This window comes from Manacus candei, unplaced genomic scaffold, assembly GCF_025592945.1.
Source record: "Manacus candei isolate 608988 ecotype Guabito, Panama unplaced genomic scaffold, ASM2559294v1 h1tg000069l, whole genome shotgun sequence".
Taxonomy (NCBI): Eukaryota; Metazoa; Chordata; class Aves; order Passeriformes; family Pipridae; genus Manacus; species Manacus candei.
This window is the reverse complement of record NW_026138117.1, coordinates 303,617-326,510: the sequence shown is the minus strand read 5'-3', so window position 1 is coordinate 326,510 and position 22,894 is coordinate 303,617. Positions and strand designations below refer to the sequence as shown.

Genomic DNA, 22,894 nt, shown 5'->3' with positions numbered 1-22,894 from the left:
TCTGAGTATTTTGTGTATACTACAAAGTTTAATGCCACACTGAGTGTAGTATAGTTTTGCTTTCAGATTATATTTCTTTATGCATATATTGCACATAAACACGCTATTGGTGAACAAGTTTAGAATAATATTTTATTTTATATCATATCATATAATATATCATTTTGTAAATACATCGGTCAAGTGTTTCTTGGAAGGGTCCAGATACTGAGTTTTGTATTATCAAATTTGCACTTTAGAATTAATTTTCAATACAACTGACATTATAGTATTGTTTTATGTGATGTGTCTCTGCAGGTTGCCATGTGTATATGGGCAAACTCTGTGTATTGACTGAAACTGAGACCTGTTGTAAGAAAAGTAATTTAAATCTGAAAATTTTATTCTGAAAAAATTCTTCTATTTCCAGGCAAAATAATAAAGTTACTTTAGTCTGTATGTTCTCTGTCTTATTTTAAATTCTGGCACTGGTTTTGGGCTTCAAGCTCTGCAAGCCAAAACTATATATATGTATATAAAATATATGTATATAAAATATATTTTAAGGAACAACGTAATATTCACTGTGGCCTGATTTCACTCTATAAAATCTGGGTTCCAGATGTGAGTGGCCAATGTGTGGTACTTCTCTACCCCACTTAGGTCACTGACATTCTGGTTGTTTTATTTTATTAATTCTATATCCTCACCAAAAAAGGAATCTGTAAGTTCATGATGCTTTCTAAATACCTCCTGTAGTGATTTTTATCTGAAAGTAATAATTTTTTCCTGTCTTCTTGAGAAAATATGTCTGAACCATGTCCAATGAGATAAATTTCATTATCTACCCACAGAAATAGTGTCTGACCATCCAAGAGAAAAATGAGTATGTTGATTGAGGGTTTTCCCATCTGCACTCAAGACAGAGAAGGAGACATTACAGGAGCTATCTTTCTAAAACTTGATTCAGTACCTGATAACTACCACTCACCTTCTCCTTGATGATTTGTGTGGGCATCAGATTGACAGGTAAGGAGGGAAGAGCACTGATGTTTATAGATAAGGATACCCTTACCTTCTGTAAAAGTGCAATGCCAGAGGAAATGCAACACCACCTACCAAAGCTGATTGGTTTTTGCTGAGGTCATGAACACGATCTTATAACAAACAAAGTCATTGATAGTTCTTTTGCTGTTCAGACATTTCTAGCTTGGGCTTTTCAGATATCACGAATCATTCTTAGTAATAAAGGAGAAATAGTGCAGTCATCTCCATTGTGATAAGAGAGAATTTTTACCAAAAAAAAAGCACATTCAGGGGAATCAAGACTCTGCACGGAAGTATATCTTATGAACTGAATGTTTCAAAAGCACAAACAAAAGTTTTATTTTGTTCTCTACAATAATATAAAATTAATTTCAAGGTAATCAATTATTTCCTTCAACCAATATTATTCTGAAATGGAGAAATATTACCAGTAATGAAAGTAAGTAACTTTTAGGTATCTTCTAAAACTTCCAGAAAATTATGTCCACCATTGATTTGTATTTCCCAACTATAAAATGAAAATGTCTTCCTTGAAAAATCAATTCCTTCTCTTCTAGTCAAATAAACACTGTTCCAACTAAGAGTTAAAATAATCTGCCCTGGTTGTGTACCTGCAAATGAACTGGCACGTCTCATTGCCTCATGGAAACAGTAGGAAAAATTTCATTAGGAGGACAGTGAAAAATAAATAGCAATAGTTAGTCAGTTCTGAACTTCTCTGAGTTAAACTTATTTGAACAATTACAATACAGCAGAAAACTTTGTTTTCTTTACCTCCTATAAAGTTTTCTTCTTTTACTAACTGCAAAGCAATAACTCCACAACATTAAAAGACTATGTCTTCACACAGATCTCTTCATTCTGGTTGATATCTGCTTAAACAATGCAGGGGCCCAGAAAGTGAATTATTTTTTGAACTCTAGAGAACACTTGTGAGACTCTGCTGCTGTTTCCAGAAACATTTACTGCTTTCACCATTTCTCATGACCACTTCAATCAGAACTTGAATAGCTAGGAAAAGATTTGTATGAACAGCCAGTCTTCAAAAGTATTGATATTTTAGACAGTGCTTGGAAGCTACTGCAACATTATGAAACAGTAACTCTAATTTCATTTTAACTCAAGTGGACCTCAAAATTAGATCATATTGTCTGATATACTGTAATTTTACTGAGCTGAAAATCAGTTGTTGTTAGAGATAAACTGCAAGATACTGCTTTGTGTTTGTGGTTCAAAGCTCCTTTTAAGAGTTGCACAATGTCATGAGCACAAAACACCTCAAATTATTGGCTCAGACAAATTCCCATGTCAGTTGTTCTTAGATCCATTAGGTTATCAGTCACTTCACAGAAAGGTATTCTTACATGCAGATAAAAAAGGTGTAACATCTCTATAGGTCTTCTAATCCAGAGTCCTTCAAACATTTCTGTTGTTCAGTGTTCTCATCTCTATTCTCTTTTGGTATTCCCACAGTAACCTCTGAGTGCATCTCCATTTGCATTGACATATGTTGCTGTTGGATAAAAATTATATAATGCACAACATTTGCATTCAGTGGTATCACCAATTCTAAATATTGTTACAAGCACACTACTTATTTGATGTATCTGGAAGCAGTACAGGTTACTTACCCTGTCACAACCGGAATACAGAGATCATATGAGTTACTCTCTCGATCTACAACTTGCTCACAGGTAAATTTACTTAGTGTTCTGAGCCCTAATTTTGTTGCTTGACAGGTGCTTGACACCCTCCAGGATGATGTTACTATGTACCTAAGGTTTATGTCAAAGTCACAGTCTAGCCTTCAGGGGTTATATTTATTTGTTGGATAAAAGAGATTATCTCAGCACCGTTCCCCACAGTTGTCCTAAGACTTTCCGTGTGTCCTTTGTTATTTCAGGTGTCAGCAATATTTGAGATACTGATATGTTCCATATGTTTTATTTAATTTATTTTTCCTAGAAGTGCCATCAACAGTCACTTGAGCCACAAGATCGGTGTCATCTCAGTCACTTGTTGCAATAATCTAGACAGTAATGACACAGCTACACTGAGGTCTGCCTGTCAAGGGTTTATTCAGTGTTTGTAACAGTTTGGGGACAGAAATCACTTCTTTGTCTGTCAGTGATATTAAATATAGTTTTTCTGGTGATCATTGATTGTGGTAGTTTTTTTATTTATATATTGAATACTAAGACCCTTAATAGCAGTGAATGAAGTTCAAGCATTGAGGGAGATATAGAATATAAGCTTGGTGGTGATGATTTTGTTTTTACATTCTACTAGCCCATATGTGTTGGCCAAAATGGGTGTTATAGCTAATTTGCACACCATTACTGGTAAAATGACGAGAAGGATTTTTGCACAGGAAGTGTGATAAATATGGTACATTTGTGTTCAATTGGGTCAAATTATTTTGACCAGAAGTGTCACAGCAATTACTCTGAATCTTGAAAATAAGAGAAATAGAAGATTTGTCTTCAGGTTAGTTCTGTAGCTCTTGAGCTTTTCTGAGAAGATGACTACAGAGAAGAAGTGGAGCACAGTCTGCTTTTGGGAGTCAGCCCAAGTCTTGGGGAATGAACTTCAGGTGCAAGTCAAAACACTTCAATCTTGTAATTTGTAATATGATTATATAGCATATGATTATATAGCATACATTGTTTTTCCAATAAATTCGTTTTGAGAAAGTAAAATTTAAAAAAAAAAAAGATACCTCTTGCCTCAAATTTCAAATTATGATTTGTGGATTGAGATGATCTGTGGTTTCTGTCAGAGTTTGCAATCATGTAGATATACTAAAAACCAAACGACAGTATTACATGGTATACATTTTTCCCTTGGGGAAGAAGTGGCATGACATCTCACATTGGCCATTTCAAGTTACACTGCTGAATGGGCTACTAGGAGATATTTTGATATTGCAGTGTGAGTACAATAATACAGTAGAATACAGCAAAATTAAAAGAAATCCTGCAGAGGCTCTGAAAAAATATTTTGAGCATATAGAGCAGAAAAGATCCTCATGGCAGTTTCCTATTTCAATGATGTTTTCCCCCAAAAAAACATAGCTTCAGCACACCTGTACCTTCTCATCATGTGTTGCAGGAGAATGAGGTAAGAGGCCATCTTACCATGCCTCCTAGAGCACAGTTCACCGTGTAGCTTCTAGGGAGTTCCAGGGATCTAAGCTACTACCTGACTGACATATTTTTTTCCTGTAATTCACACAGTGACAGACAGCAATAAGAAACATTGAATTGTGAGAGCCAAGGAGCTCCATTAATGATAGTCACAAAAAATATTGCAAATATTTTGTTTCCATTTTGCCCAGTTGACTTATACTTTGCCATCAGATAAGCAAACATCTGAACTTACAGCACATCAGCTCTTCCAAAGTACACACCTCTGTACATGTCTTTGTCACGCAGCAGGTGCACAGCTGGGGTAGGTTATATTGCACTCATTATGCACCCTCCTCTTATTTGCAATAAGAATATGCACAATTATTACAACACAGCCAATGACTTGCAGATCTCCACAAAAAAATTCCCTTTGATAACAGGCCTACATGCTTAGACAACTAATATCCCATAACTGACTATTTTCAGGGAGTCAGGGTGATCACTCCTTACAACTCACCATATTCTGTGATTCTGTAAAATGTTGGTCCATTGAGTGTGAAAGCGCCTTTAGGTGTACCAGGCATTAAAGTCCCCTGAGGATTTTCTCCATTCTGTCTGCTGAGATAATTGTCCTGTAATCTCCACAAGTTTTCTGTTCTCTTCTGACTTCACTACAAATATTCTGCACGCTTTTTCCCAGTCTTACTTAAAAATTACATGCTGCTCCAAATGTAATGTACCATTCCAATAGCAAGTAATATCATGAGTGTTGATGTAGTGAGATAAAAAAGACAGACACGTTACCTGGTGATGAGTCTCATCTGTTAACCAAGTTTTGATATTATCTGAAGGATGTGGAACAGGCATAGTTATAACTTCCAGGCAACTGTACCTACAAGACAGTGATACAGGCACATGACTATTGTTGTCTGCGGGAACAGATCAGTCAATAATGCTTTGTAATATATATTCTAATTAGACAGGCACCTACCACTTCTAAAGCCATTTCATCATTTTTTTGTTTCACTGCAGACATTTTTCTCAACACTTTCCCTAGCTCTTCTTCAGCCTGCCTGGTTTTTAGCCTACCAGTTTTAAGAGAACTGATGGATATACACAAACATATGATTTCCAAGCAAAGTGAGAACTTGTGGCATGCTACTACATCTGTAGCTTAAAAAATCATCCCTACATGTGCTCTTCATAATTAAAAATTGATAACTTCTTTTATATGAATCAGGAACAATATTTAATCATTAATTAAATAATCAATTTACTTTTAACAAGAGTTCCATTTACATACTGCATTACCTTCCTTATATTAAGGTATCTTGAGTTATCTTCCTATCCTGAACAAGTTTATTTTTCAATTCAAGAAAGCCTTCAGTGCCATGTCAATAGGAAAGCTATGTAGTCAGGCAGAAAAGTAGTGACATGGAGAAAGTTGGCTACCTTAACTGTTGGTGGGTGTAGGACCACTACTATTACTTTGCTGTACTAATAGTAATCATACAGCAAAGCAAATTCTTTCTGTCACCCTGACTTCCTTTTTTTATTTATTTATTGTAAACTGTCCAGCTTAGAGTAAAAAACTGCTTTCATTACACCCATGGATTATGAAATGAAATTGGGCAACATGATAAGTGCAGTTCAACTTTGGCATGATTAACATTGGTGGTCTTAAACGCAGAACCTGCAAAAGGATGGGGTAAAGTCACACTGAGGATAGAGAGGCAGCAGTGAGAGTAAAATTAAAATATGTCACTTATTGTGGCAAAAAGACATCTGAGAGTAGGGTGGGAGACTGGAGCTGCAGGGAACTGCAGTGGGAGCTGTGAGATAAGAATTATAAGACTCACCAAGTCACAACGCCTGGCACTCCTTTGTTAGAACAATAGTCGGAAATGCACAATTAACTGCTTCTGGCAAACATAATTTATCTGAGAAGATCTGTGTTTGACTTTTATCCATTGCATGGTTTCCCCTCATCCTGATGTCCCTTCCACCAGAAATTTATACAACCTTCCAGAAATGCACACTACCTTCTACATGCATACATCAGCAAACCTCCAAGGAAAATCAGAAGACCAAACAATGTGGTGCTTAGCAGCAGGACATTCACTGTCTTTTCTTTAAAAAAAAGAAGAGAGCAAAGTAATGTTAATAATATGGCAGTGGCTAGGGTAGTTCATAAATGGGTGAACTATAAATAGTTGGATGACTCATAAATATTGTACTATTCCTAAACTGTCACAGATTTAAAGAAACATTTTCTCAAGACTTTTTAGGGGAAAGGGGTTTCTGACTTCAGTGCTGTTCCTTCCTTCTCCTTTTAGCCCTCAGCCTTGATCCAGCACTTTCTCTTGCTTCATTCCTCTCTCGTAGTCTCCATCCCCATTTTTCCTGAAACTCTGCTCTCATATGCTGGGCATGACCTGTCATGCTGCTGGATACTTCCATCCAGCCTTGATTCCTCTGGATATCAACCCCTCTGTCTGTCTGCTGTGGCTGCTGTGGGCACTCATGCTGCTGCTCCAACTGTCCTTGGATTCCTGCTGTTGCCACCTCCCATCTCCACATGCTATGAGTCCCCTGCTGCTACTTCCTCACCCCTTCACAGCTGTAACTGATTTAAGGAAAAATGAAAATAAAAGCATTTTGTTAAACAAAATATTCTCTTTGATTCAAGAAGCAACATTTGATTTCTATTATACTTACCTTTTTTAAACCTGCTTGGCATAGTCCTAAAGAATTATATATATACATCTTTATACTGTTCATCAGATACTACTGCTCTGTACCTTGCATTTCTTCCTCCAAAATACCCCAAATACCAAAATACAAATGTCTTTGGTTGACTCAAAAGTGTATTTCTTGCAAATTTTATTTTTTGTTTAATATCTAGTCTTAGAACTACAACTAGTTTGGATCAGTTTGAATGAAATACGTTGAAGAAAGACAGAAAGGAACAGCTCTTAAAATGCTAATAGCCTGAGGCCAGTTAAACAGTGGGTTTAGGATCAATCTAGATCAAAATCAAAGAACAAAAAAATGAAACTTAAGTTCTGAGTTTCAGCCCATCTGTAGTTTAAACCAAGTATGTTACAGATTTCCACAAATTTTATATGAAACCAAGAAAGGACTCAAAAACTTGTGGGCAGAACTGTGTATAGGAATAAGCTTATTTCACTCTTGCCTTTGGAGCTGAGGGCTCAGAAAACTTATTCTGAACAATCTCTGGACTCTGTAGAAGAAATTCTTTTGTTTGAGGTGATTGCTCTGCATCATTCAGCTCACCACTATTGCAGACACACACAGGAGAAGAGGAAATTCTGGTCTTAGCAGTGGCTGAACCACAAAGAGGTTTGCTCCTCCTGCTTTCCTACTTCACGCATTTTGTAAAACAGCAAGAAAAAGAAGCACATATATTCATTTTATGTTGGGGGGTTTTCAGATGCAAATGCTTAAACTTTGTCACAAATAACAGTACTTTGAAACCAAAACAAGTGGCTTGGTTTGCAAAAATGCAGAACACCTCTGAATTACTATTAACTTCAAAGCAATCTATGAATGCTCATCAACTCCAAAAATTAGACCAATTATTTAAAGTTTTTACATATGAATAAAGCTGATCCAACACTTCTTTTTTTTAGCAGAAAGTTTCTATAGTAAACATCTCAGTTCAGTTTAAATTGAGAGGGTTTTTTTGAGGGCATATGCTAATTCCAATGAAGAATTAATGTGTTCCCCATGAGAAAATTAACAAATTCTTTTCATGTCAAAGGAACATTTCAGAACAAATATTTTAGTTATGTTTTGAATTATGTTATTTCATTTTGATGTTTCAGCTTTTTTTTAAATGGAGGCTCAAACGTCTTTTTAAAATATATTCTTAAAGAAATGTAACACATTTCCTAGATGAAACACTGGAACGTCATGGAGAAGCAAAGAAAAACCAGGTCATGGTATGCTTCTTCAAGACTCAGCAGAAACAGATCCTGCAACACCAGAAAAATTGACGCATTTTAAAATAAAAACATTAAATGGATGCTTTTCCTTTCAGGTTACTCCACATAATATCCACTTATACATGTTCTGAATTAGAAGCAGACAAAATAATTTCAACAGAATACAAAGTAAAATGGACAGAAAGAGGTTTGCCTGAGCACATGACCCTTCAATGCAATACATTGACAGATTCTTTTTATGAAAGCCACCAATCCTGCCCAAGTAGGAAGAAGGGAAATTGCTGCATCACATGAAATTATGCATCTGTGCAGTATGCTCCAGGGTTAGTCATCATGCTGCACTGAACACATGCAGATATTACAGCTTATGTGCAATGGTGGTCTTGTCCACAAGAAGCTTTCCTGAAGTGGAGGAAACATGCAGTGATTGTTGGACCTCAACAACAGCTGTATCAAAAGCTGGGAAAGCAAGGGTGATGAAAACATTCGAAGGAGAGTTGCTGAGAGCAAGGTTTGTCAGGCTGGAACCAGAACAGGTGACTTCCTAACTCCATTTCCTTCTTCTGGTGAGAGGCTGGAAGGGGGTGAGTAAATCTACATTTCTCAATCCAGAAAACGCTTCAAATTTCCCCTGTCTACACATCAGATGTGTTTGGCCTTACACCAGGCAGACAGACCAGGAACACCCCTCTAGGCCATGCTGTGGTCCCAGGCTTGCTCTGTCTTCAGTGAGAAGAAAGGAGAATCTCCCAAGGACAACTCAAGCCGCTGATGTCCTTGTCTTCTTAACCACAGTGAACACAAAGAACAATTAGGTTTCTCTCTCCTGCTATTTCACAAGTGAAATGCTTTTGAAATGAAATTAATGGTTCCAGCCAACGAAGGCTTCAGCAGATCAATGGGATATAGCAGGGCATCTGATAGACTAGGCAGCCAACATCCAGTAAACCCCATAACTGAATTTACATTCAATCCATTGCAAATATAATAATATCTAGCTTTGCATTTCCTGTCTTCAGGTAAATATGTACTTGAAGTTCAATAGGTCAAAAAGACATATTCCAAATACACAGCTATTGCATTAAAGGAAGATAATAGCATTGTACGTTGGTTTTTTTTATGTTAATACACAGACACAACTTTCTCTCTAAAAATATAGCATCACACAATTATGCTACTTCCCCTTTACCTAAACTGACATCAGGAAACTTCTGCTTGTGGAAGCATTTTTCTCATCATGGAAAGCACAAGTACACCAATGTTAAAATCTAGTCATAGAAGGTGAAGGAAAAGTATTACAAGGCTCTTGTTTACTTGTGAGCTGAAGGGGCCAGAGAACATATATTTAAACATTCCTACCTCTGTCAGATAAGAAATTATTCCCCCAATGTAATAAAAGAAATCTTACTTAGTCCTTAAAGACTATGTGATTTGATGAATGTTACGACTTTCGTGGATTTCTTGGTTTCAACAGTTGAAAGCATTTTTAGAGATGCTTGGGCTGTCCTTTGCAGGGCAGTCCTGAGCGTGTTGGGTCCTTGTCAGCTGCTGACCGTAATTTTTTCTATGGGTTGTCAAGAGTCAGGTGTAGTTTAACTCAGGAGAACAGCCCTGTGCTAAACTGCCTCAGGACCAGGGAAGTAGAACTCAGACTAAAGACTCTCCTTCCCTACAGCAGAGCTGTGTGAGCCTGGTGCACGCCACAGACCCCTAGGTACTGTTAAGGCCCAATAACACAACCTGAAGAAGAATAAAGGCAGTAATGAGGTAAATATGTCAAATGGTAATAATATAGCTCATGGTAAGGGCTATGAATAGCAAGTACATAATAACTTACCACCATGAATAACCACTGGATCACTCCATTCACTCCAGATCTTGTTTCTTATGCATATCTCTTTCTTTGCCCTCACTTGTGCTGCACATTTGTTTGCTGGCTTATGAAATGGATACTTATAGTTCTCTTCAGTGACATTTACAATCTACCAAGATAGGTTTAGGAGGTTATTTTGGATGATTTCACATTGCAGTTCATACAGATATAAATCTAGAGATGTCAAATACTATTATTTGCATTTCTAACTAGTAGGAAGAGATTTTCAAAACAAGTTCTTATGTCCAGACAAATCTGACTCTTGTCTGATGTGTTAGAACTGAAAATGAAGAGAGACTGGAACTGATAAGATAGAAGTAGGTTTCATTTATAGTAGGACAGTAAGAATTTGAAAACACTGATTCCCTTTTAATTTTTATGACATCACGTGTAGAACAAACACAATAACTATGAAACTGCAAGTTTTAAGATTTTTATGTAGGTAGTGTGCTATACTTTCTTCTATGGTAGAATAAAATCTTGCATTTTTCAGCTGAAGGATGCTCACTATTTTTGTAACTATCCTGAAACATCCTTAATTGTGCCTATAAAAGAAAGAACACTACTTCAAAAGATCAAGTCCAAACATGGAGTGACAGAGTTTAAAGCAGAGTGATCTCTAAATTATCCATCACTTTTGAAAACTGAAGTAAACTTCTGTAAATAAACAATGCTAAGAATTTAAGAAGGAATAAAAACAGAAAGCAGGAGAGGAAACTTTTGCTTATAAAAATTAAAAGTGATGTTAGAAAGTTGCAAAGTAGAAAATATGTCTCAGACACAGAGAGGCACAGAAACTTTGCTTCTTTGTTGTTAGGAAAGCATGATCTGTTCTCCTCATACTGACTGGTGTGGTGTGGATTTTACCCAGTGTACCATGCCACTTCTTTCTCTTCTCTTTAAGACTTTCCCAGATCTGCTGCTTATTTATTTTTTGTGGTGTCCAAAGCACAAGATGAAACTTAAGGTGAAACTCAGTAGCTGGAAGGGCAAATTAGTCACAACCTACATCTTACATGTGACATGCAAGTCATATATACTTGAATAGTATTTGACCTTTGTCTAAGAACATGGAAAGATTGACTCAGTTTGTGGTCCTCTGTAATCCACAGACCATTTTGTCTTCTGCATTGCTGTCTATATTTTAATTCCTTATTTTGTATTGACACGTTTGACCTGTACTTCCTAATCACAGAATTTTCCTTATTACTGAATTTTGGCTTGTTAATTTCAGACTTACCCAACATTGTAGATTCTAATCTTGTTTCCCATGATACTTACCAAGCCTTCCTAGTTTCCAGACACCTGCAAACTTAACTCCAATCCGCATCACAGTATTATTATTTGTGCTTGTAAGTATTCAGTAAGTCATGTCTTCAGGTATTCAGAATAAATGAATATAGACTTGTATATTTTAATCATTATGCTCTTACGTGTTCTTCAACAAATATCTACAAGCCTGCTTACAGATTCCCTAATACCTCAACACATTAAGTCTCTGTGATTAAGTGGCATTAACACATTAAGTGGCAGTGATTAAGACCTTGGTTTGGTCAGGATACAGAATATAAAGCTTACTCCATTCTTCTCCCTCCTGTGTCTCCTGTAATACTACACCAGTTTTCTTCTTTAACTTTGTCACCCCAGCCCCAGGCATTTTGTGCTCCTTGGCTAGGTAATTACCATTTTAATCATTACTAACTGATTATCCTCAAATCTACCTTAAAGCCCCTCTCACTTGGTTGGTGCCCTTGTATGTCTTTTTTTGTTATTGCTGTGGCTGCCTCTCTTCTGTCTGATGTGCCCCTGTGATTTTCCACTTCTGTAGGTGATTATTCACATCCGTGCCTCAATGATTTTATTTCGCTTTCCTCCCCTATGTTTATATCCTTCAGATGTGTGCAAAGGAGAGGAGCAAGAGAGAGAAAAGGAAAATAAAAGCAGTATATTCCATCTAAGTAAGGCTGCTGGACTATTTTTTGTATGTGAGATTTCCTTCCAGAGAGTGGGAGGTGTTAGGAAGCTGGAAACAGGGGCTGTGGTGGCCATGTGAACACTGCGGATTGCAGGATCCCCCTGCTCACCTCGGGCACATCCCAGCCCTGCAGTGGAAGGGGACCCCTTACTCCCACCCCTCTCTGCTTCCACCTCCTTTGCTCTGAGTCTGGAAACAGGAAGTAAATCAGTGTGCATGGGCAGGGAGTCAGAACCTCTCCAGCATACTGCTGAACAGACTACCAAGGATCCAGCATGAACCACCCTTGCTCCCTCTGCTCTTTGCCTGTCACAGTTAAGAGCTTTGTGAGTAGACAGGGACAAGCCCCTGGAAGTCTCTGCCAGGGGTTTTGAAGTATTAGGCTTGGGAATGGTTTAGGGAATTATAATTATTTGCAGAGGTGGACAGCTATCTGTCTGCTGGAAAACCCTGAAGGGGACTGGGAAGATTTGGCATGTCCATGCCAGACCCAAGCTCTTTTTCTGGATGCTTCCAGCCCTGTTCTGGAAGCTGATTAGAAGTATCAGCACTGTATCTGAATTAATAAACCCTACTATAATTTATGACTATAACTTTATGTGATCATTAATGTCTACTCATTGCACTTCTCCTTTCTACTTTGTCAAGCAAAAAGTGGATACACATCGATTTAGTCATGGATTCTTTCAGGGTGTAATTGTCTTTTAAATGTTTGTCACCAGCTTAGATAAGGCTTTTATTGTTACAGTACTGTGCACTGACTGAGGTGTGTGTTAGATGAAATTTAGGTTCTTAAACAAAACTGGCTTCAATGACAGCTTGAATAAAATCATCAAATATTCAGAAAATTCACATTCCAATACATATCTGAATTTCATACTTAACAATATTCTACATTAAGTGCTTTGCTTTCTAATCTTTGGGAGTTCAAATAAAAATATGCATGAAAACTTTTCTGCTTTCATTTCCAGATAATTTCAAAATGCCATTGAGTCATTTAGTCACCATATGGCATTACTTAAACTACAACACTGCTCTATTTCTTACTGTTAGATTAAGAGATGCTGTTACAATATCATGAAGGATTTTTAAATACATACAATGTATCCAAAAAAGAGGAATAATCCTTTTGGTGATGTATTTAGAAATAACAAAAATAACCTGTGAGGGTTTTTTTCTTTAAAAATATGACCAAAGTAACTGCTAAACCTTTCTTTTTATCAATACTCCTTTTTCTATAACGAAAAGTCAGTACAATCTATGAGATAGTAATGTGGAGGTCAAATTCAAGATGAGAAGAAAAAATCATCCAATCCACTTCTAATGCAAGCTTGACTCTGAAAGATTTTATAAAATGTGTTGTTTTTCCTTTTTTTACCAGAAGGACAATTTGGATTAATTATTAAAGACCTTGGGATAACTTTAAAGTTTGTTTGACATTAATCCCTGTTAAATTCAAGGGATGCCTAGTTTTTATGGAAGTTATGTTATACATACTAAGTGTATTACCAAAAAACTTACTACCTTAAGATCTGTTATTTTCACTTGATACAAAAAGCACTTGTTATTTGCAGAACCAATAGTGGGTGGCGGTTTCCAGTGAATTGTAATACTTCTGTTTTCAAGGGAAACTGAGACGTTGTTTGGTGGGTTCAGCTTCTCTGAAAAATAGAGCACAAAGAGACCTTCTGTGCCTCATGCTCTTTCACATATTTATGCTGATGGAAAACAAATGCAGTATGTTACTCCTGTGTAAAATACACAGCTAAGTATTTTGGGGTTTGCCATACCCGGAGGAGACATTCAGTGAGTGACACAGGGAGCTGGGTTTTTTCAGGGAAGGTAGCAAGGGTGGGCAGGAGGAGCAGGGCCTCTCCAGAGTCTGTGCTGGTGTTGAAGAGACCTCCAGTCTGCTACAGGCTCCATGCCGTGTAGGATACGTGTCTTGTGGGATATCCCAAATGTACCCACAAGCCTGGTAGTATTTGAAAAAAATGGAATTTCATCTCTCACAGAGGGATTACTGAAGGGGCACTAGCACTTGGCAGGTGTCATAAAATCATGGAATGGTTTTGCTTGGAAAAAACCTTAAAGATCATCTACTTCCAGCCCCTCTGCCATGGGCAGCACCACCTTCCACTAGACCAGATTGCTCAAAGCCCCATCCACGCTGGCCCTGAATACTTCCAAGGATAGGGCATCCACAACTTCTCTGGACAATCTCTTGCCCAGACAGCCTGTCTGATTCAACAAATGAAGTTTTCTACTGATGCTTAAGAAATATCTCTCTCTTTCTCTCTCCTGTAAATGAGCAGGCAAGCACTTGCTATGGAGGAAGTACAGGGTTGGAAGCAAGGGACATTTGGGTTCCCAGGATTTTAGCCTCGGATTTAGGTAAGCAAGTCTACAGTTGTTTTTTTAGCAGGGCATGTGCTAGGGCACTGATCCTCAGTGTGTGCTGGAGTACCCAAGCAATACCTCAGACCTCTGCAGCTGCTGCTGTATTTGCTGCGCAGGGAAGAACAGAAGCTGGAGTTTTCAGAAAAAGCCCTCCCAGCAGAGGCAGAAGTGCATAGCAGGTGTCTGTAGACAGGGTCAGCGAGGTTTGGGGCAGACATGGCTGCCATGTGATGCCATAGAGAAAAAAACAGAGAGGCAGAAAGGGTGAGTGGCAGCATGACTGGTCCATACAGCTGCTGGGCTTGCTCTAGCAGCCTTGAGGATAGGAGCTCATCATCCAGGGGATCATGAGCCATGAAAGGTGAAGACGGTAAGCAGCAGGGGTTTTTTTGTTTGTTTGTTCATCTCTGAAGTACTATTCCCAGACCATCTCCCCCTTCTGTGAGAATACCAAGAGTAGGAAAAAAATTTTTTCATCCTTTTTCAGGTGTTATCTGGAAATTTCTTTAGCCCACACACACACACTGACAGACAGGACTCAGTTATTTTGGTGTTGGCTGCAGTACAGGGCATACATGGGTCCTGTTTTGTCAGACTATATGTCATACTACTGGAAAGAAGCTTGAATTGTGGGGGCTGGTAACTAGCAGCAGGACAGTGGGCCTCCAGGACTGTGCAAAGGCTAGGGTTAAGGCCAGATGGAGGCTTTCCTGTTGAAGAATCCCAGGAGAGTTTGAGCTGGGAGAGGTCTTTAAAGACCATCTAGTCCACTCCCCTGCACTGAGTGAAGACGTCTGCAACTACATCAGGTTGCTCAGAGCTCCATCCAACCTAACCTTGAATTTTTCCATGGATGGGGCATCTATCACCTCTCTGGGCAACCTGTTCCAGTATTTTACCGTATGTAAAAAACATCTTTCTTATATCTCATTAAATCAATCCTCCTTCAGATTAAAACCATTACCCCTTGTCCCAGTGTAAAAGGCACTGCTAAAGAAGGGGAACCCAGATACAAATGTCCCTTCCTCATGTGTGTGACCTGAAGGATACACTCTTTCCTGAAGGGAAGGGACAGCCCTGACTTGCAATGGAACCTTGCAAAAGTCCGCTACTTATACAGCATTCCCTACAAACACACTCAGATTTTACTGCGCCCTACCAAAGCTTGGCAGTGGGATCAGAGGTAAGGAGAGCTTCTACCTGGAGCTGAGAAGTGAGCAGAAGCTGTTGGCTGAACCAGCTGTGACTGACGTGCAGCCCTCATGATGGCTAAAGGGTAGGAAGGAAACACTGGCAGCCTGGCCTCCTCAAAGAGGGGGTAGTGGCTGGCCTGAGCAGGGGGAAGGAGACTGAGTGGATGGAGAGAGAAGTAGGGAACAGATAGCCTGATCTCTTCTATTTATCCTGCTGCTCATTCCTGCCCCCCTTAGTCCTGTGGTCCATGGGGAAACAGTCTAGAAATAAGCATCTTCCCAGTCTACTATGAAAACACCTAATACAGCCTTCCAGTGGATTACTTCCCCCTCTCACTTCCCCCCCACACACACTCTTTTTTCTTTTCAGGAAAATCTGAATTTCCTGAAAATGGTTTATCTTCCTAAAACAGAATATGCTGCTTATAGCTAGCTCTGATTGCAGTGTAAAGCTCTAGGTAGAGTAAATAATTCTAATGTCTTAGAATAGAATAAATAAGATCTATCTCAGAATACATTTTGATAGTTTTCAATTATATTTTTTCTATCCCTTGAGTTATGATGGATTCCCATGTTGCCGGTCTGGAATGTTAATAACTTAAAAAGCATTTGAATCTGCAGTCTCTGCTAAAATTCAAGTGAATTTTTACCCATGAGATTAATTCAAACTTCCTAGAGAAGTAAGGAAAAATAATTTTATATGATCATTCAAAACTGTCAATAATTAAAAATAACTACCAAGATATTTTTAGCTTAAAAAATAAATAAAAGTTCTACTAATGTTTGAGAACATTCATATTCTTAAATTCAGGTTATAAATGAGACTTGTGACAGACTGCTTATGCTCTTTCTTTTTTAATCCTGCTTCCTCAGCACTATAAAAATAAGGAAAAGGATAAGAAAGATAAGAATTAGTGAAAAGAAGGGCATAATGCTGTTAAATATAATTTTCGCATACTAACTTATCTTTTATTTTTAAATGACAATTAGAGGTAAATGATGTTATTACATCAGAGAAAAAACCCTCTAACTTTGAACCATAATCAATTTTGTTTCATCTTTAAGTAAAATTCCCACGTAGATGAATGTCTAAATAGTTAGAATTAATACTCTGACTTTGTCACACTGCCCTATTTTCTTTTTATGCTTTCCATGAAATAATCAATAAATGAATTTTCCATAAGTGATAATAGACAATACTTACCTATTGTCTGAGGTGTAAAAGTTTTGTAATAAGACAGTTCTCTCAAATTATTTCTGAAATCTCTTGCTGTTATGTTTAAATCGATTTTCCTTGATGGTTGAAAATATATTTCCTTCATATGGCATCCAATATTTTTCTTTCTTGCATTTTTAATATATTGCTGGCATTCAAACAATTTTCCTACATGCCTGTGAGTAGGAAAATATGACTTTTGTAAAACAAACACTTGGGTACAAAATATGCCTTCGTACTTATTTTGCTGAAGACACTTGCCTGTATGAAGAAAAGATCTGGATATCTTCAGGAGCTTCTGCTTTGATGTTCCAAGTGCAATTGAAAAAGGAAATGTTGTATATGATGCATGAAAGATTTTGAATATAGACTGCAACAAAGAAAGGGGGAAAATAAAGAATTACGTTTATTTTATATTGCTTTTCTAATAATGATATGAAGGTTTCCTTTACAAACTCATTATGTAGCCTTATTTCTAGAAGCATGAATAAGTCATAGGTAAGAACAAACAGGTCTTTTCGGTTTTTAGACAATGACAACCAAGAAGCACTTCTGCTTCTACCACCAAAGCCTTACTAACACATTTTAAAAAAAATGTCCAGAATAGAAGCTGAAAAGCTCTGATCTTTTAAGAATTCCTGAAACCATTTGATACAGAAGACAATCTTCATGAGACATGAGTTGATAAGGAAAACGAAGAGAATGGTTGGGTTTTTCTGCCACCTTGTTCAACAAAGTTGGATTTTTCTGAATCTGAACATGTCTAATAAAGGAAATAATTCTGCATGCTGGTGTTATGGATCATATTCTTAACAAATCCATACCAAAAAAAGTAGCAGAAGATAATAATGGGCTTTCGGAAGTTACGTCTCCAGGACAGGACATTATCAAAAATGCTTGAACGTCTTAACAACACATAGGAAATAGCTGACCTGGAGGTGCTTTGTAAGTAAATTCTGACCAGTCACTCTCCTTAATTATGTCTTCTGTTTCTTTTGCAAAAAGCTGTGTCTTAACTTTAGCCTTAAAGCCAGAATGTAACTCAAGACGTATTATCTTTTTCTTTTCCTGCAGTCTTTCCTAAGAGGAGGAAGAAGAAATTGCATGAAGGTAGTGTGATACTAAGTTTTGAAGGGGAAATTATGCAAATTCATCTACTGAATGAAGCAATACATTATTTCACTTTAAACTATGTGTAATCACTGAAGAACTTACTTTCCTTTCCTGAGTAGAATTGAAGAACCTATAACTCAAAATATACTTCACAGTGTATTTCTCAGTTTCTTCTTTTGTCAGGTTATTGTTCCAGGACAAAATGATTCTTGAATCATGCTTGGTAATCCACAGAACATTATGTAGCCCAAGTGCATCTGCAATTACAATGATATTACATAGAGGAAAAGAGGTCCACCCCTCTGTACACAAAAGATTTGGCTCTCAGCAAGGCTTGCACACCCAGTAGCTCTACCAGGACCTCAGTTCTTACATGGAGTAGGTGATTTCTGAGCTTTGCTGAATATGACTTTCAGCAGTAAGAATCATATTTACCTACCTGCAGTTCTCAAAATTAGTTGATTCAGTTTTACCTGTCTTGGACACCTCTCCTAGCACAGGTCCCCGTTTCTTTCCATGGGCTATAGAGAGTGCCTTGACAAGAAGTTCAGATGAGATATCTGGGATGGCTAGTGTAGGATGAACTGTTACTTAATACTTTACTTACCCATTACTTTGCGCTGTCCACTTGCCAGACTAGTGGAAAACTCTGTCTTACACTGGTAAAAGCTTAATATCAGCATGACAGGAACAACTGTAACATGTGCCATAGCTAATTCTTTGGGCCACGGGTCTGAAGAAACTGAGACTCTTTAGTTCTGAGTTTGGTTGAAAAAGCAGTTATAACATGACATTTCCATTTTGCATCTGTGAAATAATATGAAAGTGTCACATAACCACTTAAGAGATGTCTAAAGCATAAAAAGTAAATATGAAACTACATAGAAACATAGAATCATAAAAGATGCTGAGTTGAAGGGGATGCATCAGGATCATCGAGTCCAACTCTTGAACCTGCACAGGACACCCCAAGAATCACACCATGAGCCTGAGAGTGTTGTTGAAACACTTCTTGCATCAGACAGGTTCGGTGGTATGACCACTTCCCTGGGGAGCCTGTTCCAGGGCTCAACTACCCTTTGGATATAAAACCTTTTCCTGATATCCAACCTAAACCTCCTCTCACTCAGCTTCTTGATGTTTTCTCAAGTCCTGTAACTGGTTACGAGAGTGAAGAGATCGGTACTTGCCCCTCAGCTTTCCCCCATGAGGATGTTTAACATATGTTTAATGTATGTTTAACATATGTTTAATGTATGTTTAAGAGGTCTTGTTGATTGGTGCCTTCTGTTCCCAGGGTGTTTGTATTCAAGCCCACTCTCTGACTGGGTGCCAAGGCCGAGGAGGACATGAATGCCACACTGCACTGTTTTTGAATCACAGTACTGCTTAGATTGCAATATGACAGACACGGATACGACACTACTGATACTGAAAGCAGACAGTTTAGGTAGGACTCACCTGACATAACTTTGACTAGATACAAACCCAGAAGCTCTATTTGTATGAGTTATCTAGCCTCTAGGGACCATGGAGTAGCTGTCATTTCCAAGACTGCGATTCCTGTTAGCTGGTTCAGGAGGTTACAAACCATAAGGAGAGATGAATCCTGCCATTTGAAGAAGTGAGTATAAGCAAGAGTACTTCAGGTGTTTGGCAAATTTGGGATGTGGTGAGCAAGTAGGTTCCAGAATGATCAAAGCTGGTTTCAGAAAGACAGCATTGTTGTTTCTCTGATGCATGAGTATTCATTCCAAGGTTGCTTTAATGTAAAACAACTTCTGAGACCTTCTGAGTTTTCCACAGAATTCATGTGCCTCTGCGTTCAGAATCTTTCACTCACTAACTGATTTGTCTTGGCTCTGATTGTTTTCAGTTTTAAATCCTCAGACACATTCTATCCAGGGATCAGCACCTGGAGCCATATCAAAATGTTCACCAAGGACTAACAAGTGGCAGTGGTCATGTAGAGAAAAATGTGTGAATATTCAGCATATCCAAAAAATCTGTAACGAGGTTTCCAGGAAAAAAAATACACATACACATGCATACATATACAGATTAATTTATAATGCTATTTTGGCACAACGCAGTGAAAAAGAGATCACTTAATGAGTGATGTCATTGTTTATGAAGTGCAGTGGAAAAAGTAATAACACAAAGCTTTAAGGCAGAGTTTTCCCCATCTGGTTCATTCTGGGAGTGATCTCAGCTGTAGCACTACCAGTAACTATAGTATGCATGTCACAGCATGCACATGGCCCAAAAAAAAGAGTAAATTCTCCTGCTTAGTGTACCTGGGTGAGAAAACAATTCAATTGTCTGGTGAGGGAAGGGGTGATCTGGGCCATGAATAGTGCTCCTTGAATGACATGGAGTGTGGCAAGACAAAAAGTCACAGAAAATATAAAATGAAAACAAGGAGTTTTCAAGGGTTTATTATTCAGCATGTAGTGGCTCATCCCTTCCCATGAAATGAAGCAATAAAAACAATCCTAGGAGCATGTATGTACGTTATTAGGAGAAAATGAAAAATAAGGATGGAAAACACTAAGCATAAGCAAGTTAAAATATTTGTGGCTAATATTAACGTTACTTGTTTGGAAAACAAAAGTCAAAAGGGGATGTGGAACAGGAAAAGGAACAAAATAAATCTTACAGTAGCAACAACTTTTGGTGTTAGAAATAAAAATAGAAATAATCTGTGAGGCAACATAAATGAATTCGTTTGGAGAGAGGACACACAGGAGCAGAGAAGAAAGATTTTTAAAGTAATTCTGAATAAACTTAGAAGAAAGTCAACCAGCTTGAGGCAGAGAAAGACATTTCAGGTGACACCATTGCTGTTTCCCAGATGTAAGTTGGTCCAAGAAGTACCTTGTGTACAGGACTGAGAGGCACTTCTCCACTCAGTGCGCAATGAATTCTTGCACCGTCTCCCACTGGCACTGTGATGGTGGACAGTGTCTGCAGGCCGAGAATAGGACCAGGCAAATGCGTGCAAATAGGTACCTGAAAAGCTCCTAAAAAATATCTGAGACGAATGTACCCTCTAACATCCCTAATTGAACAGCTCTTGATGCTGGGGAAATACTTGGAGAATGGACTGCAGGAGCTGCCAGAATTGTGGATTGTATCTGAGTAACATCTCCTGATGCCACTGCTGTAGGCAGAAAAGCAAAAGGACAACTGGGCTGACCCCAAAGGGTATTTCTTATGGTTATTTAAAGTGAATTGGTTCACAGAAAAGAGTAAAGCGAAAGCACTGAAACATAAGAACACCCAAGATGACCAGGAGGGAACAAAAAGTTGTCCATACATAAAAAGCTTTTAATTCCCAATTTGTCAAAGAATACATATTTTCATTTATACCAGCATAGATGAGCTGAAAGACAGAACATTTCCTCTCAGACAATTGCAGACAGAGCTTTGGAGTCCTCATCCTCTGCTACAAAGAGCTTTGACTGAGTATATGGTGCTGAAATTCAGTCCATGAGATGTAAAATAAAATTCACTGCCTGACAATTTTTTTTAAAAAAGATTCTCTTGTTCTTTTGTCTCTGGAGAAATTCAGACTAGGCAAATGAACTTACAGACAGTACAATTAATCTAATGGAATAGGAACTATCTTAACAATCTAAACCATCTAAAAAAATGATAAAGCAAAAAATTAAAAAAAAAAACAACAATTTAAAAACTTGCTTTCCAAGCAGTGCACTGTCCAAAATGCATTTTTAAACTTTTTTTTAATTTAAAAAAGTACTATATATATTTTATTTTTTTCTTTTGTTTATTCCCCTTCTTTCATTTCTGAGCTTCAACCACAGTCAATACCTGTTGGTATTACTGTAAAGCAGCAACGTCTGGTTTACAGCAGTGCATTGTTGGATTAAGAGAAAGTGAAGAGAACTAAGGGGAGCTGCCAACCCATCCACCACTGCAGCTGCAGGGATTGTAATTTGTTGTGCAAAGTCCACCTGGTGAATTTGGGAAGTAGACAGTCAGAGCAAGAAAAATGAAAGTATCAGAAACAAGCTTCACAAAACTTAAGAGTTGTTACTTAGAGTGGAAGAAAAATAAACTCTTTAATTTTAAAAACTCAAGAGACCAGAGAGTTTGCTGAAGTGTAAATCCACACTGTTCATGTGTCTGAATAAGGTTATTTTTGAAAAGTTTTACAGATGATTATTATATCTTCCTAAACAGAAAAGTTAATGATTTGAGAAATAGCTTTTACATACATATATTTTCTTTGGAAAAAAACCAGTAAAATTGTCAAAAAACACAATTTCAAATGCTCTTGTAAATAATGTTGTTCCTAAGTTGGAGACTAAGTTCAAACATTAAACAATGAAATCTTTTATTCATGGTTCTAATGCACAGTCTTAGATATAAGGGGAATCACTCAGACTGTTTGTTTGATTAATACTACCTAAAACTTATGCTTCATTTAAGGTTGTTGATTCATATTTTTCAACACTCTCCACCCCTCCATCCCATATTTGATAGTAGACAATGTAGAAATTGATTAATGAATGATGAAATAAGCAGTGTAGGTTAAATACATTTTAAATCTCTGGATGGATGAAGAGTCAAAACAGGAGTACCATTTATTTTTTTTTTCCAAAACTTACCTTAATTTTAATGCTCGTTAGATCCTGTGTACCTATGCATCATTTGGGCTGAGAAGCAGGACAGATCAGCACTGGAGAATGTCTTGATTTTGGAGTATAATGAGAAATTGATTCAAAAGACTTCCCTTTTCACAACACACTGCCTCAGAAAAACCCATTGCCAGGGCCACTTCCCACTGAGGGACTGAAGCACACCTCTGAATACTCAAACACTAAATAGAACCTTACCCAAGTTCTTTGAAATACCTTGAAAGAGGCACACCTCTGCCTGACTAACTCAGAAGTCAGAGCTGTTCATATTTTTTCCTTTTTCTATAAAGAGAAATGTTTTAAAACTTTTTACATATTGCAGTGAGCTTTTATCTTTT

General features: G+C 37.7%; 1 protein-coding gene across 1 annotated transcript; it reads right to left on the bottom strand.

Moving 5' to 3' along the window:
• Nucleotides 1–2,256: 2,256 nt before the first annotated feature.
• On the bottom strand, nt 2,257–22,617 carry LOC127479696 (interleukin-5 receptor subunit alpha-like). Its single transcript, XM_051806986.1, has 11 exons — nt 22,527–22,617; nt 18,500–18,699; nt 17,995–18,149; nt 17,712–17,859; nt 17,041–17,149; nt 16,768–16,955; nt 13,495–13,631; nt 9,960–10,104; nt 6,197–6,284; nt 4,959–5,046; nt 2,257–2,539 (listed from the first exon to the last, which is right to left on the bottom strand). The coding sequence occupies exons 2-11, from the start codon at nt 18,600–18,602 to the stop codon at nt 2,417–2,419; spliced, it is 1,284 nt and encodes a 427-aa protein (XP_051662946.1). The 5' UTR covers nt 18,603–18,699; nt 22,527–22,617; the 3' UTR covers nt 2,257–2,416.
• Between the last annotated feature and the right edge of the window lie 277 nt (nt 22,618–22,894).